Below are 13783 nucleotides of genomic sequence, written 5' to 3'. Positions count from 1 at the left end.
ATGTGATCTCTCTGGGGTAATGGGAATCTCGCGTCATAAGCAGGAAAAATTTGTCTAATATGCTTTTTATTTCAAGACTTGTTTTCTGTCTGCTAGCAAAATAGCTTGCCAGGTGCCTTCATGGTATTGGTTTTAATTTGTTCTTGCTTGAAGTGTACAAGTGGGGAATGATAGTTTTGAAATGGTGAAGAAAGCGGGCTGGTTGAGCTGTTAGGCTCAACGTTGCCATGCTAACCATGTTAACAGCTGCTAATGGTTTCTTAAGCTGCCAGAGCAGCCTGTAGATAGATTTAACACCCAACAGACACCTGTTTTTAGCAATTTAGCTCCGCAGGCACATGGCGTAGTGCTGCAGGGGTCCTGTCCATAAAGAACAGATAAAATGTGTTCAACAGGCTGCTCGAGAAGGTGGAAATTGGTAGCTTTCTTCTTCATAGTGGGGATTTCTTGGTGGAGAGTAAGGAGGAAAAGCACAGGAAGGAGGAATGTAACCTGGAAGAGATGAGCATCAAAGGGAATTTTTTGGTACTTCAAAATACCTCTGTCTTCCAAAGTCCTTGGTGTCTTCCCGTCAGTCAGAGGCCCCTCATGTCCTTCATTGCAGTGTCCTCCCAAGGTTCAGAGTGCTTTGCAGGTGGGAGTAAGGTGCCACTTCTCCCAAATGCTTGTATGCTCCAGTTCCTCCATCTCTGCAAGAGTCCACCTGTAGCAAGGCCAAGTTGCAAGTTGACATTCCCAAGAGTTTTAGCCCCAGAGGGGTGTCAGTCCCCACTGGCTGATCCTGGCACAACCTCAAGTTTCCTGAGTGAATGTTGGTGCCCGTTTCCAGTGGTTTTCCTCCTGCCTCCTCTCTTGGCACAGTTCATATCCTGTGAACACGTGGACTGTGGTGGCCACCAAAGCTGAGCAGAGGGGCATCCCCAGAGTAGTGGGGAGGGGCAAGCAAAGGTGGGGGGCAGCTGGAAGAAGCAAGCTGGGCTAGGGAGGGTGTGGTGTATGCAAGAGTGTTGTCCTTCTGGTCTATCTTGATTGTGTTGGGGTAGACATGAACTTCTGAGTCAGTCCTGTATCAGGTCTTGATCAATACTGGGAGGAAGACTTACATTTCCCCATGAAAGAGGGTTGGGAGCTGAGGTTCATCTCTTGAAGGCTGTCAGAGCCTCGTGACGTTTTGCTTCACCATTCACTGCAGTAAAGGGGCTTGGAGTGGTTTTGTTGCGGAATCGCTGTTGGCTTCCCGGAGGAGAGGTGCTGCGGATGCTGGTGCGGGGTGTCTGTGCAGACCCCACCGCCGAGAACAGCGTGGTGCCTGCAGAGCTCTGTACAGACCAGCTCCGAGCAGAGCACATGGGGTGCTGTTACATCAGGTGCATTTCAGGCTTTTCCAGTCACGTAGCAGGAAAGTGTACAGTAACCACCAGTTCCTGAGCAAACCCTGACCTGGTTTCGTGGGTGAGGGTTCAGTCTTTAACTTTCTTGTTCTTTGGGTATGTTCTGATTTGGCTTATTTTCTTTTAAGCCAAAGCCACCTGACTCTGTGCACTTGGCCGTGCCATCGTGTATTGTTTTCATCCGATGATCATGGGTTTTGAGAGAGAAAACTGTAACTGGCCTTTAGTTACAGCATGGACTTCAAAGCGGTCGGCACAGAAAGGATAATTGCAAAGAAAATCTCTTCCAGGTTATAATTATTTGTCTCAGGAACTGGAGTTCCTTAGTGATGATACATATTTTCCCTTTTGTTTTCCTAGTGCCATGGGAACCTGGCAGTAGATGGTCTCTGCTGGTATGTGCAGTGTATACCTGACCCTCTCTCGGCACAGGGGAATGGAGGGATCACAATATTGGATTCACACCAGTGATCCATCAAGGCTTGCTTCCAGCAGTACCAGAGCCAGCTGCTTCAAAGCAAAACAGAGCGCCGCAGTAGGCAGGTTATCAGTTTCTCAGGGAAGGCTTCCCTCCGATGGCTCCCGTCAGCCAGGGATTGTTCTCTGCCTTCAGGCTTTTTTGTTTCAAGCCTTTAAGGCTGCTTGGCTGGGAGCATGCTGCCATGTCCTGATGCAACGTGTTGCACCAATACTAAATGGATCGTATTGCCTGGTTGTGGTGGCATCACGTGTCCTTGGCCTCTCCTTTTGTTCTGCATCTGTTCCCAGCTCTGTTCAACATCTCATTTCACAGTCAGTCCCTTCCATCACTCCCCATTTAATTTACAAAGTTCTCTGTGTGGCACATCATTTGTGGACCATTGCAGGATGCTCAGCCTTTTTTTTCCTTCCCCTATCTTTGCAACCAGCCTAAATCTTGCTGATCTCTGTCTAAAGTTACTGGTGGACATCATTGACCCTACTTCTAGTAATCCGTTAAGAGGAAATGGGGTGAGTCCCCACTGCGGGAGGTGAGTCCAGAGGAGCTGTTAAACCTGCTCTTGGGTTTCCCTGGGGCCCAGCACCAGCCCAAGCTGGGTCTGCAGGACGATGTAGGGAACCTGGAGAAGCCACTGCCATCTCTTGGCTGTGAACCCCTCCTGATGCTCGTTCCCCTCAGCTCACCAAGATTTGTGGCAAAAGTCTTGTGGCTGTTGGCTGTGTGAAGGATTTGAGGGATGGCTTGGGATGTGGAGAAGTCCTGTGAGTAAGCAGTAGCTGCTGTGGTTACACATCTCCAGAGGCAACACTCCCCTATGCTGATGAGCAGCGGTGCTTGCCTGTTCTCCTCGCCTTGATGGCCATGCTTGGGAGATGCTGCTGCCCGTGAGGCCATGTGAACACAGATGAAATTATTTTCATTACTTTGTCTTAAAGTAATTAAATACAGTATATACGGATCCCTCAAAATGACAGCCGCCCACAGAGCTAAAAACAGGAAATCCATTAACTTCATTATTTAAAAAATAAAATAAAAATCCTCCCAACTGATTCCTCTGTCACTTAAAGTTCTGCATGGAAGGAGGGCTAATTTAACGCTGCATTAACTCACTGTTATCACCCTCCTGTTACCTAAGTAGTTTCTAATGACTACCCTGGAGAGCACTTGGAAGCTTTTAAAAGTTTTTATGCTGAATTTTTTTTTTCTGTATGGTTTATACTTTAAGAACAAAAGTTATTGATAACATTTTTCCAAATCTTCCAACAACATAAAGAACTATTCTGTTGGCTGCAGAAATGTGAAGTATCACCAGTCTGTTATCTCTTTGGCAAATGAGAGATTTGAAACATTTAATGTAGGTGGTGTTCTGGGCAGAATGGATATGGCAGTTTGACTGAGGGAAGCTAGTTCAGATCTTAGGCTTGTTGGTGTTCGGGGCAGGAGTGGAGGCGTGGGGTTATCTGCTCTTGCCCAGGACAAGGTGCCGGAGGGGACCGTCCTTCAGCCCTCTGAACTTCGGCTTTCACCGCTCTGAAAAGGCTTGAGACCCCGTGGGGGTGGGCAGCCTGCGAGAGGTGTCTCTTTGTTCTGGGATCTGGAAGTGAGAGGCACCACCGAACTGAGAAGCAATAAATCATTGTCTTTCCTCATTGTCTTTTCCTCAGAGCTGTGGTGGATGGATTTCTTCCCTTTTTTTGAGCATCTCTCCTTTCTCTGTCCTAGTTCAGATCCACTTCTGAGGTCAGCATCTGTTGCACTAGGAACTTTTGCAGGGGTTTTTTTTGGATCACTTCAAAACAAAGCATTCTTGTTGCTCCGCAGTAATTTTAAGTCTTAAAGTTGAAACTTTCTGCTGTGTGTCAGTTGAAAGGAGAGCTTTGCTGCGCCTCTAAGGTGTGTGCAATGCCAGTGCCTGGGCTTTGCTTCTCCCCTGTTTGGAAAACCTAAGTTATTTCAAATCCAAGCCTTGCGTGCACGCTCTCTGCCTGCTGATGGAGGAGATTCAGAACTGCTCTGTGACACTGTTAACAGGGTTTTCGTGTTTACAGGCAGACCATGTGACTGCAGAGAGACCTGGTCTTTCCATTAGGAATTTCCTAAATCCTGTCTATTGGGAGCCCTGGGAAACTTTCAAAACTTGACACAAACTTGAACGTTTCATGTATGTACTCTTTGTGCTTCTGCTTTTTACTGATATTTGGAAAGCTAGAGAGTGAGGGGAGTGAGTCTGTTCCCCCGATAGGTTTGCTGTCCTTGTGGAAAAGGAAAAATGACTGGAAAAAAGGCAAAAAGGGGCAACGTTGCAGTGGAAGGACAGCTGCTGGCGATGCCTCATGGGGTGCCCAGTGCTTCTGGGGTGCTGAGCACAACTGGCTACAGTGCGAACTGCTGTGGAGCGAGTTGCGGCAATTTGCTGAACATCCTCTGCTTTGCAAAGGTTTCTTCCTCCTGTAGTTGAAGCTGTTTGCATCTAGTTGTTGCTCTCCTTAAGCCTGGAATGGCGTAGCAGCGGATGGATCCTGCTCACTTGGGTCTTTAGTGTCATCTTCAACATGGTGATGCTCGTCCCCTGCCGCGGGGCTGGCCGGTGAGCCCGTTCCGTGGCGCTTGTGCTCAGCGGAGAGGAGAAGCCAGCATGTTTCAACAGGTGGTAGCTGAGACATCTGAAACTCCAGCGTGAAAGCCAAACCCAGTTGAAACTGGTGATCATTTTGCCATGGGTTTTAGTGTGGCCAGTATTTCACGCTGGAGATAAAAACTGGTATTTGTAGTTGGCCGGCAGGCGCAGTATTTTGACTTACTAGAGGACATGTTAGCAAGACACTTCACAACGATGCAGTTATTTTTAGGATATTTAGGAGCTTTGTTTTCCTTCGAGGAAGTTGCTGCTATGAATTATGAAAGTTGTAATTATTTATAGAGTGTTTTGGTTTTAGAAAGAATAAAAAAGTAAGGAAAAAGCAGACACATTTATTCCCCATGGGTGGGTTTTTGTATGGTTTTGGGGGTTGGTTTTTTTATTTTTTTGTTGTTGTTGTTTGGTTTTTTGAGATTTATCTTTCGTAGCTGGAAAAGAGGGTTAGGGTTTGTCTGACTGTTCTCTTTTCAGACAGTATGTACTTATTAAAAGTATTGCTATGTCAGTACAGTTCTGAGCATTTTCTTATCTGCTGTGTGTTTCTGCAAGTGGGTGATGAGCACGGATGGCAGGGTGAAGGAGGAGACCCTGACGGGGGAGGGCAGTAGGGGTGAGCGGTGGGCGCAGAGGCAAAGAGCAGCCCGGTACCCATGGGGATCGCACCCCAGGTAAACACCTAATTACTTGGGATGTTGTTGCTGCTGGCAACAGGTCCGTTTGCATCGGTTGAACCACACATGGTGGTTGCAACGAGTGTTTGCAGGCTAAAGTCCTTGGTCGGAGTATCCTGTAGTCATCGGTGTAACCATACTATTTTCAACAGGTGTTTTAACGCTATAGCTAAAATTATATCATACTGAATTTCAGGGAGGTAGGGAGGAGAGGCTCAGGAGCAGTTAATCTAATTCCAGTGTAAGTCAGTCCGTATTGGGTATCTCCCTTGCTTTGGCTGCTGGGGCGTCTGACACACAATATTCATAGGCAGACAGCTGCACTGTCCGCTCCCGCGCCTCTGCCTGCTGGCTGCGCAGAGCTGTAAAATGCGTGTATATTGTAGAAGCATTTGTCTGTGCCATGCAAACGTGCCCTCTAAACATTTTATGTATAGATACTTATATACAAAGAGAGACAGTTTGCTGTTTCACCTTATCCCATGTTTTATGTAGGGGAATTAATAAAAATTAATTACCTGAGCTATTTCTACCATAGCTAGGTGTCGGGTTTGATTTTGATCAGGTGTTGGGTTTGTTTTTGTTTTTTTTCCAGAGGAAAATCAGATTAATTGAAAAGAAGAAACTTCACTCTCTCCGGACCTGACTATTTTGTATCTAGTATTTAGTTCTGAAGGCTTTCTACCCTTCTCTGCCTCGTTGCTTTCTCCCTGACTGTCCATGTAAACAGAAAACTGGTTTGGGATGCGGGCAGGCTGAAGGTGCAGTGTGCAGGGCTGTGTGGGAAGGGCTTGCACTGCCTTTCCCCTGTAGCTGTAGACAAGCTGCTGTAACCTGGCCGTTTTTTTCATCAGATATTTGATGGTAAATAATAAAGATGAAAATTGGAAACCTTAATAATATAATGCTATATAATCTATATTCCATTAGAAATTATACTCTCTATAGGGAGCCATAATGGGGCTGCTTTGAACTTTTCTGGAGATTGTTCATGCAAAATTGACTTTTTTTTTTAAATGTTAAGCACCAGTAATGTTTCCTACAGCACATCAGATGTTCCTGCCGATGTGTATGGTCTCTCTGCCAAAGGACTCGGTGAGACTGTGCGGTGCCAGCTTTTGCAGCTCTTCGTTTGAGCTGCAAATGGGTTTTGACTCAAGAGATCGCTTGAAGTTGAACTGAATTTCCTAGCTGAAAATTTAAACTTTTGGAGGGTTTATATAATTTTAAGGAAAAAAAAAAACCAAACATTTGAAAACCCTAAAAGTGTATGAGAAAGGTGGTTGGGGTTTTTTTGGTTTTGTTTTTGCTTGCTCCCCTTCCCTGTCTGTCTTGTCTCCCGACACGTCCTCTCCTTCTTCTCCTCCCCTGCAGAGACCTCTAGAAAATGCCAAACGATGGATTTTGCCACATCAAGTTTGGAGCATGTAAAAAACATTTGAAACGCGTGTGGGGCAAGTGCAGCCGCCATTGGCAGTTTATTTTATTTCATTTTTTTTTCCCCAAAAAGAAAAAAAAAACCAACCCATGGCTCCCTCTCCGGCTGCGCGGGAGATAACAATGGGGCGCTTTGTGCCGCTCTGCAGCTGCTGAAATTTGACTAGATCCAACTGAAGAAAACAGGAGCAGGTGGGTCAACAACGTGACCCTTTCGTTCCCAGCAGTATCAGTGTGTGCTGGGACCGGAGGGACCGGGTTGGAGGTGAGCCCCGAGATTTAGCCTGGGCACTAAGGATGTGTTGGTTGGCACTTTTGAGGATGGGAGCTGCCTTTCTGAGATTGCCTCGATGCCTCTGAGAATATCCTGGGGTTTGCTGCCATTTATAAAATGGGTTTCACTCCTGAATAGGGTTGGGAAATGTTGCTGTATGTGATAAACTGCATCACGACGGGCAGGAGATCTTTGCTCTGGTACCAGTCCTTTAATTCCTGTATTGCCGCTGGTTTTGCGGTTTGCGCGATGCTCCGTGGCTGCCAGGCAGATGCTTCTAAAGCTTCTGATGCCCAGCACCTGCCTTCCCCTCCCATGGCCTCAAAGTGGGGGACCATTTGATTCCCCCTGTAGGTCCACCCAGATCATGGAGATGACTTTCTTTGTGTTCATATTTTTGTTGTGCTAGAACTGCCCTAAAAAACATCGCAGGTGGGAATTTCTGCAGCTTGGAGGAGGGTTTGGTATGTGGTTCCCAGTATGTTTGGTGGAGATGGAGGATGTGGTTGTGTTGGGCTCCTTTGCTGGGCACTGCCGCATCAGCAAATACATCTGATCAATGCTGCCCACTTGATAGCAGGAAGAGGAGGATAAGGGTAGGGAGAAAAATACTGTTATTACTTAGCTGCATGGGTCAGCTAAGTACCAGTTGTTCCTAAGGTCTTCCATGCCAAGGTGTGATGACTTGGTTGATTCCTGATGGGTCTCACAGTGTCTTTCGGCTTTGTGAGCCTCAAAAGCGGTGTTAAAAGTTGGCAGTGCTCAAACTTCAGGAGTGTTCAGCAGGCACATGGTTACAGCCTCAAACCTGTCTTAAGCTTGCAAGGGATTTTGAGTGCGAGGCTTACAAGGGGTGGACATGAACAACTGTTTGTAAGTCAGCAGTTCGAAACGCAAGGTTTCTGTTGACGGATCTTGTAATCTTGCTTTGTAATATCAATTTACAGTAAAGTGAATGTGAGATGGAGCAGAGCTCCCCCCTTTTACACTGTACTGTGGATGCAGTTGTGGTGTTGAGCAACATGTTTGCATCCTTGAAAGTCTTGATGATTTGGCTGTAATTTTTAGTAGAAAACATAACACACGTAGCATCTTGGATAATCCTGCCATCACAAGTACTTGCATTGCTTATGGAGTAGCATCAAGCAGTACTTTGTTTGCACATGATGAAGCCTGTAAGAGGAATAGCATGATACAGTCAGGATGAGCCTGTGCTGAATGGGGAGGGGGAGAGCAGTGCAGCTCTGGCCATGGGTCGGGGAGCTGGGGGGCTGCTGCAGGGAAGGGTCCAGGGTGAGAGGCTGCTGGGGGGAACGATGGGTGGAGGCTGGAGAGAAGCTGCCCCTGCCGAGGGCAGCAAATGTGACTGTTGGGGTGATGTGTGCTAGTGCGGAAAATTGATCTGCATGACCACATTACCAGCTGTGGAGACGCAGTCCATCAGGAAGAGGCTTGTTAATTAATCAGAGGCTCTCCATGCATATCTGCATCTTAAACTTGTTTTTTCGCAGGAACTTGCTGTGATCTACTGCAAAGGTCAGTAGCAAAGGACAGCACAGCACTTCACCTGCGCTAGCAGATTTGCCCATTGCCCTCGACGGGTGCAGAGCAGCCAGAGCAGGACAGGATTTAGCCACAAGCCGAGGAGGTTTAGACGGAGACTTGTAAAACGGTGCTGTGACCGTAGTTTGTCCTTGGCTGCACTTCCAGTTAAACCCTGTTTGGTGCCGGCTTAGCTGCACCCGCTGCCAGTCCCTGTTGTCAGCAGTGGGTAATTTAAGAGGTTTCTCCCAACAGCTGGCAGCACTGTTTGCTCCGGTGCTCCCTCCTGCCGCGGCGCTGAGCTGTCCCCCTCGCTGGCACCGTTCGCCTCGGATTATGCTGTTGGACTCACAGCCGGGTGGTGGTGGTGCCAGGATTCAAACTTGTCGCTTTGGAACAAGAAGCACAGGTGCAGGCTGAACTCATGATCCTTGGAGGCCAGCACATACCGGGAAAGCTTCGACTTCGCTTCGGACACACGCGCGCTCATGCACGCGGCCCAGCGAGCTGGTTGTGTGCTCGTATAGCCCATTTCACGCACAAGAAACGTGTCACCCGGGATTGCACGATCCTTTCGTGCCACTTCCCTCTATGCACACAAACATCTCCCTAGGTGTTTGGTTTAAAAACAACTTTAAAAAATTGCCACTGTCTCATGCACAGTGGGAGGCGATGCTGCTCTGGAAGGGAGATGCATACGTAGGGATCGCAAAGCCATTTGGGGGTCTAGAAGCGTCCGCCTTCCTGCTCAGCCATCCAGCGTGCATCCTATATGTCTGCAGGGAAACACAGTGATTAACATATGAAAACGCTGATAACAGTGGGATTCTTGTGCAGGCAGAAATGAAGGAGATATACTACCATTTTGGTGCCAGTTAGACCCATAACTGCTATTTGTGGCTGGGTTTAGTAACAATTAACCTTTCACATTTTGCATTAGCCATTGCTTTCCTGGTGCAGCTGCTTTTATAACAATATACTTCGCTTGTCCACTCAAAAGTGCTAATTTTGGCAGTTGGGTTATCTGTTCTAGAAACCACAGGATGTATGGAGGGAGAGTGGGTATTTTTTAATAGTTGTTTGATGTAAAATAATCTTTTTGAGAAAAGAAAAAACATTTTGATTTAAGGGACTTTGTGCATGTTAAGGTTAAAAAAAGGAGATTGCATGACTGCTGCTTAAAGTATTTTAAAGCAGGTTCAACATAGTCTTGCTTGTGTGACAGTCAAATTGCAGCTTTGAAAAATCTCAACCTGGTGCACAATCAGGTGTCTTAGACTGGAGCTGGAAGAAATTAATTCCTTTGGTAGGTGTTTCCCTGCCTGTTTGGTGAAGGGAGGTGTTATGGACCACACGTTGTTGCTGCCATTTGGAAGCTGGTAAAGCACCTGGGGGGCTCTTGGGAAAAGGAACATGGCTACAAGGGACCCATGGGCACTATCTGGTTTAATTTATGTAGCCATGTAGATGGGAATACCAGCATCTTAAATAGCTCCAAAGAGGTTGCTGAGTTTTCAGGAATTGTCCCCACTAGTGTGCCATTTAGTGTCTGTTTGGTTTTTTTTTTAATGGCTTCAGTGTGCAATTGTATTGTGCAGAAATATTTGAAAATTGGAGTGTGTAATTGGAGGTAGGACAAAGTAGGAGTAATTTGGTTTTGGCATCAGTCTGTTGTTCCTTAAAAACATAGTGGAGGTTGGACTTCACCTGTCAAAACAGAACTGCTGTGTTCTGGCTCTTCCGGAATAATAATTTCAATATTTATACAATATGCTGCGCTGGCAAAAGAAAATGTAAAATGTAGATTTGAATGAAGTATGTTATAATCTGCCTTCTCCAAAGTGTCCAGTATTGCAGGTAACGGGTTCGCTGTGTGGTTTCAAGGCTGTGCTTTCATCTCACTCTACTGGTATTCAATCTAGAGTAATTTTGCTAAATCCTGCAGTGTGTAAAACTGGCTTGATGGGTGATTTGGACTTTTTTCACTATGATTTTTCTTTGCAATTTAAAATTCAAAGCTTCTCATTGTACGTTAATATTGATGATGAATAAGACTTAATGTGATTTTAATAATTTCCTGTTGAAGATAAAGACTGCCTCATTTGGGCACCAATCCCAGTAGTCAGTGGGACTGTTGGCAGTGGCTCGGTCAGTCCATGATTGCAGGAATCACAGCGGCACCGATCGGTTGTGTGCCTGGGTCACCTTGCCAATTCCCAGGGCAGTTAACTCTGCTTCATAGAAGTTCTTGTATTTTCTTTTGCTTTGTGTTGCATAAAATAACCATGTAAACAACAGAAGTGTCCATGTGTGTGGTTGAAGAACACCACAACCCGATGCACCACATGCAGTTGCACATCATTCATACTGGAGCTCAAAGTGTGACCTCCCAGTGTGTGTGATGGGTGTATGAGGACAGAGTTTGGAACCTGAGTTTCCCCAAGTTAAACTTAAAAAGCATTACAAGTTGTTGGTGGTTTGTTTTGTTTTTTTTTTTTTTTCTTCTTGGGTGTTTAAAATTTGTGAAAGCATAACTTACAGGACTTGTACAATAACCATTTTCTTTTTCATTTCTGACATGCTGGCACTACAGGATGGGAATCACAGCTCCTGGAAACAGGGTTCCTGGGGATATTCCTCTGCCCACTGTGGACCCTCTCCCGCCTGCCCCAACACACTCCTCCTTCCAGCATCGTCATCTGGGGCTTTCGGTGGCTGATTTTCAGGATCATGCTTGGAGCGGTAAGTGGGACTTCATGTTTTTGCTTTTTTGAGGTGTCAGCAAATGGAGTGTCCCATCCTAACAGAAAACCTACCCCTGGTCCAATACTTTGGTGTCCTCTGGTTTAGGATTTTTTCTGGTTACAAGGAAGAAGGAGGAAATGCTTCATCCTCTGGTTCACAGAATCTTTCAACTATTAGTGTTTATTTTAAGGAGGACAAACACAGGAGTAAGAATACCTGTGCTGATATGTTGGTGCTGCTGGTGTGATTGGCTCTTGAAAAGGAATAAAAGTGAAGTTTGAGACTTGGGCATTGTGGCTCTTTGATAAGATGGTTGGGAGTCCAGTGGGTACTTCCCAGGAGCTTTACCCTGAGTTATTTTTTCTTTGTGCGTGCTTTACTGTAATGTCACTCTGTGCTCCGTGTTTTCAGAGAAAACAATTGCTGCATTACTGTCTCTGTGCCAGTGGAAATTCCCAAGTGGCTTGTAAAAGAATCCATCAGGAGCTGACACATCCTTGTTAAAACAAAGGTGTGGCAGGGGCATTATCCCGTCATCTCAGTATGCATTTTGGACATTTCAAAATATCCCAAAACTTTAAGCTAAGGGTTATCACTGTAGAAAGAGATTGCAGGCAGGTGGGACATTCCTGTGTCCATTTGCTCTAAAGTCCTACTGTCACCCCAGCTCTTAAAGTGCTTGAATCTGTAGTCAAGCTCTTAAAAAATAAATGAAAGACAAACTTTTTTGTGTTAGCATTAGTGTTTGCTACTTTCAAGACAACTTTGTTAGAGGCAGATATGTTATTGCAGTAGATATTCTTGGAAAACGTGTGCTGTACGCTTGTTGTACCAAAGATAAAATTTTGCACGTGTTGTGCAAGTGTATTTCAAAACCCACTCTTTGATGTTGTGTTAATTAGCTATGGTGTAGCATTGCCAAATTTTGCTCAGCTTCCTAAAGCTGCAGTTCTTGCTCATTATTAATTCCTGCAATTCTTGCTCATTATTAATGAAATAGATCTGAGCCTGCTGCAGGGCAATACTGATGGATAAAATTGCTCCTGAAGGTCCGCTCCAGCCCAGCTTTCTATGACCCCATACAATATCTGCATGTGTAGATAATCCCATAGATTTTAATGCAACTGCTGGTTGAAAATATTCTATAAGGGTTTATGGTAGATGTGACGCTTAGGGGCATGGTTTAGTGGGGACTTGGTAGTCCTGGGTTAACAGTTGGACTATCTGATGATCTTAAAGGTCTTTTCCAACCTAAATGATTCTGATTCTGTGAGACAAAGTCACCTTTGTAATGCTTTTAAAATGCTGTAAGGTTTTTGGTTGGAGTTCAGGTGGGCAGTACGTTCTGCCATACCCTGGGATGGAGGCGACTGGATGCATCTGTAATTGCAACTTTAAATTGCAGAAATCCAGTCTTTTAGGATGCCTGACTCCTGTGGAGAGAAGGTCTTGTTTGACACTGCCAGCAGGAGATGGAGCTAATGGGAAGATCCATGGTGGGCTGAACACAAAATGTCAGGAGCCTCATGGCAAACAAGCTGTTGTGGTTAGGTAGGTAGATTACTCGGGCTCTTGTGATCTGTTTTCATGGAGGCTTTTCCTGGGACAGCTGGGAAGTTGCAATTAGAAAAAAGCTGGAATGGTTCTCTCCCGGGTTTGACTGTTAAACCACAACAAGTTCTTAGCAAAACAGCTGGTAGGAAAGGAATGGAAATGTGAGTGTCTGTGGAGCTTGGTGCTCTTTATGGGAAAATGGTGCTGGAAGGGAAATGTGGAAGCCAGGTGAAGTACAGTGTATGGGTTTGGGAGAGAATAAAGGAAGATAATCCCTAAAAATGGCCTGCCTTAAACCAACTAAGGCAGCTTGTAAATCTGTGCACGGGCTCTGCTGCAGTATCAGGAGTCCGTACCTGGAGAAGCAGCGGGGGTGCTGCAGGGCTGGCACCATCGTGCTGCACGGGGCACTGTCCCGGTAGCGTCAGGGCTGGGCTGTGCCGGCGCTTGCTGCTGGCTGTCCCTTTGGTGCCAGCTGGCCTGTTGGCTTGCTGCTGGCGTTGTGCAGAGCTCCTTGGGGGCAATCATTTGCAGTCCACGTGAAGATCACAGATGATGAGATGTGGGTCTCCATGCAGCTGATGCAACAGGTATGAAGGGTACGTTGTTGGTCAAATGAGAACAGTTTGTTGAAACTTTTTTTGGATGAGAAGCTAAGAGTGGTTTCAGTATTAAATTTTTGCCATTAAATTTTTGTGAGAAAGTGCCTGTTGTTCTTGATGCCATCTGGTTTCTCGTTTGGACATCACGCTGACTTGATTAAAATTGAGATCCTTCAGAGTTGGCTGGAGAAGGTGCCTTTCACATTTCAAGCTGGCTGGAGCTGTATGTCCTCAAGCCATGGGATGGCTGTGGGGAGGTCACAGGCTCGAGGGCAGCTGCTCTCCACCTGAGGAAGGATTTCTAACAAGTTTAAAGCAGCGCTTAAAACTTAACACGCTAGCCACTTTGAGGTATGGTTTTTACAGTAGTTTTCAAGTGTCTTAAGGAACTGTTTAGGGAACACAGTTGAAGGTCGTTAACCTGCCAGAAATATCCCTCTATGGTTTT

General features: G+C 45.9%; 1 protein-coding gene and 1 long non-coding RNA gene across 3 annotated transcripts in view; one reads left to right on the top strand and one right to left on the bottom strand.

The window, feature by feature from the left end:
- Positions 1-13783, top strand: part of LMF1 (lipase maturation factor 1) — a 207561-nt gene that overhangs the window by 49845 nt on the left and 143933 nt on the right. For both annotated transcript variants that reach the window (XM_080386556.1, XM_080386557.1), the window contains one exon: positions 11028-11176. In XM_080386556.1, coding sequence (XP_080242682.1) covers positions 11028-11176 — 149 coding nt within the window. The remainder of the gene's footprint in view (positions 1-11027; positions 11177-13783) is intronic.
- The window catches only part of LOC308063536, a 673278-nt gene that overhangs the window by 546290 nt on the left and 113205 nt on the right, over positions 1-13783 (bottom strand). The window lies entirely within an intron of this gene.

Source organism: Falco punctatus (genome assembly GCF_963210335.1).
Source record: "Falco punctatus genome assembly, chromosome: 4".
Taxonomy (NCBI): Eukaryota; Metazoa; Chordata; class Aves; order Falconiformes; family Falconidae; genus Falco; species Falco punctatus.
Note: the sequence above shows the minus strand (reverse complement) of the source record. Positions and strands in the feature narration are given on the sequence as shown.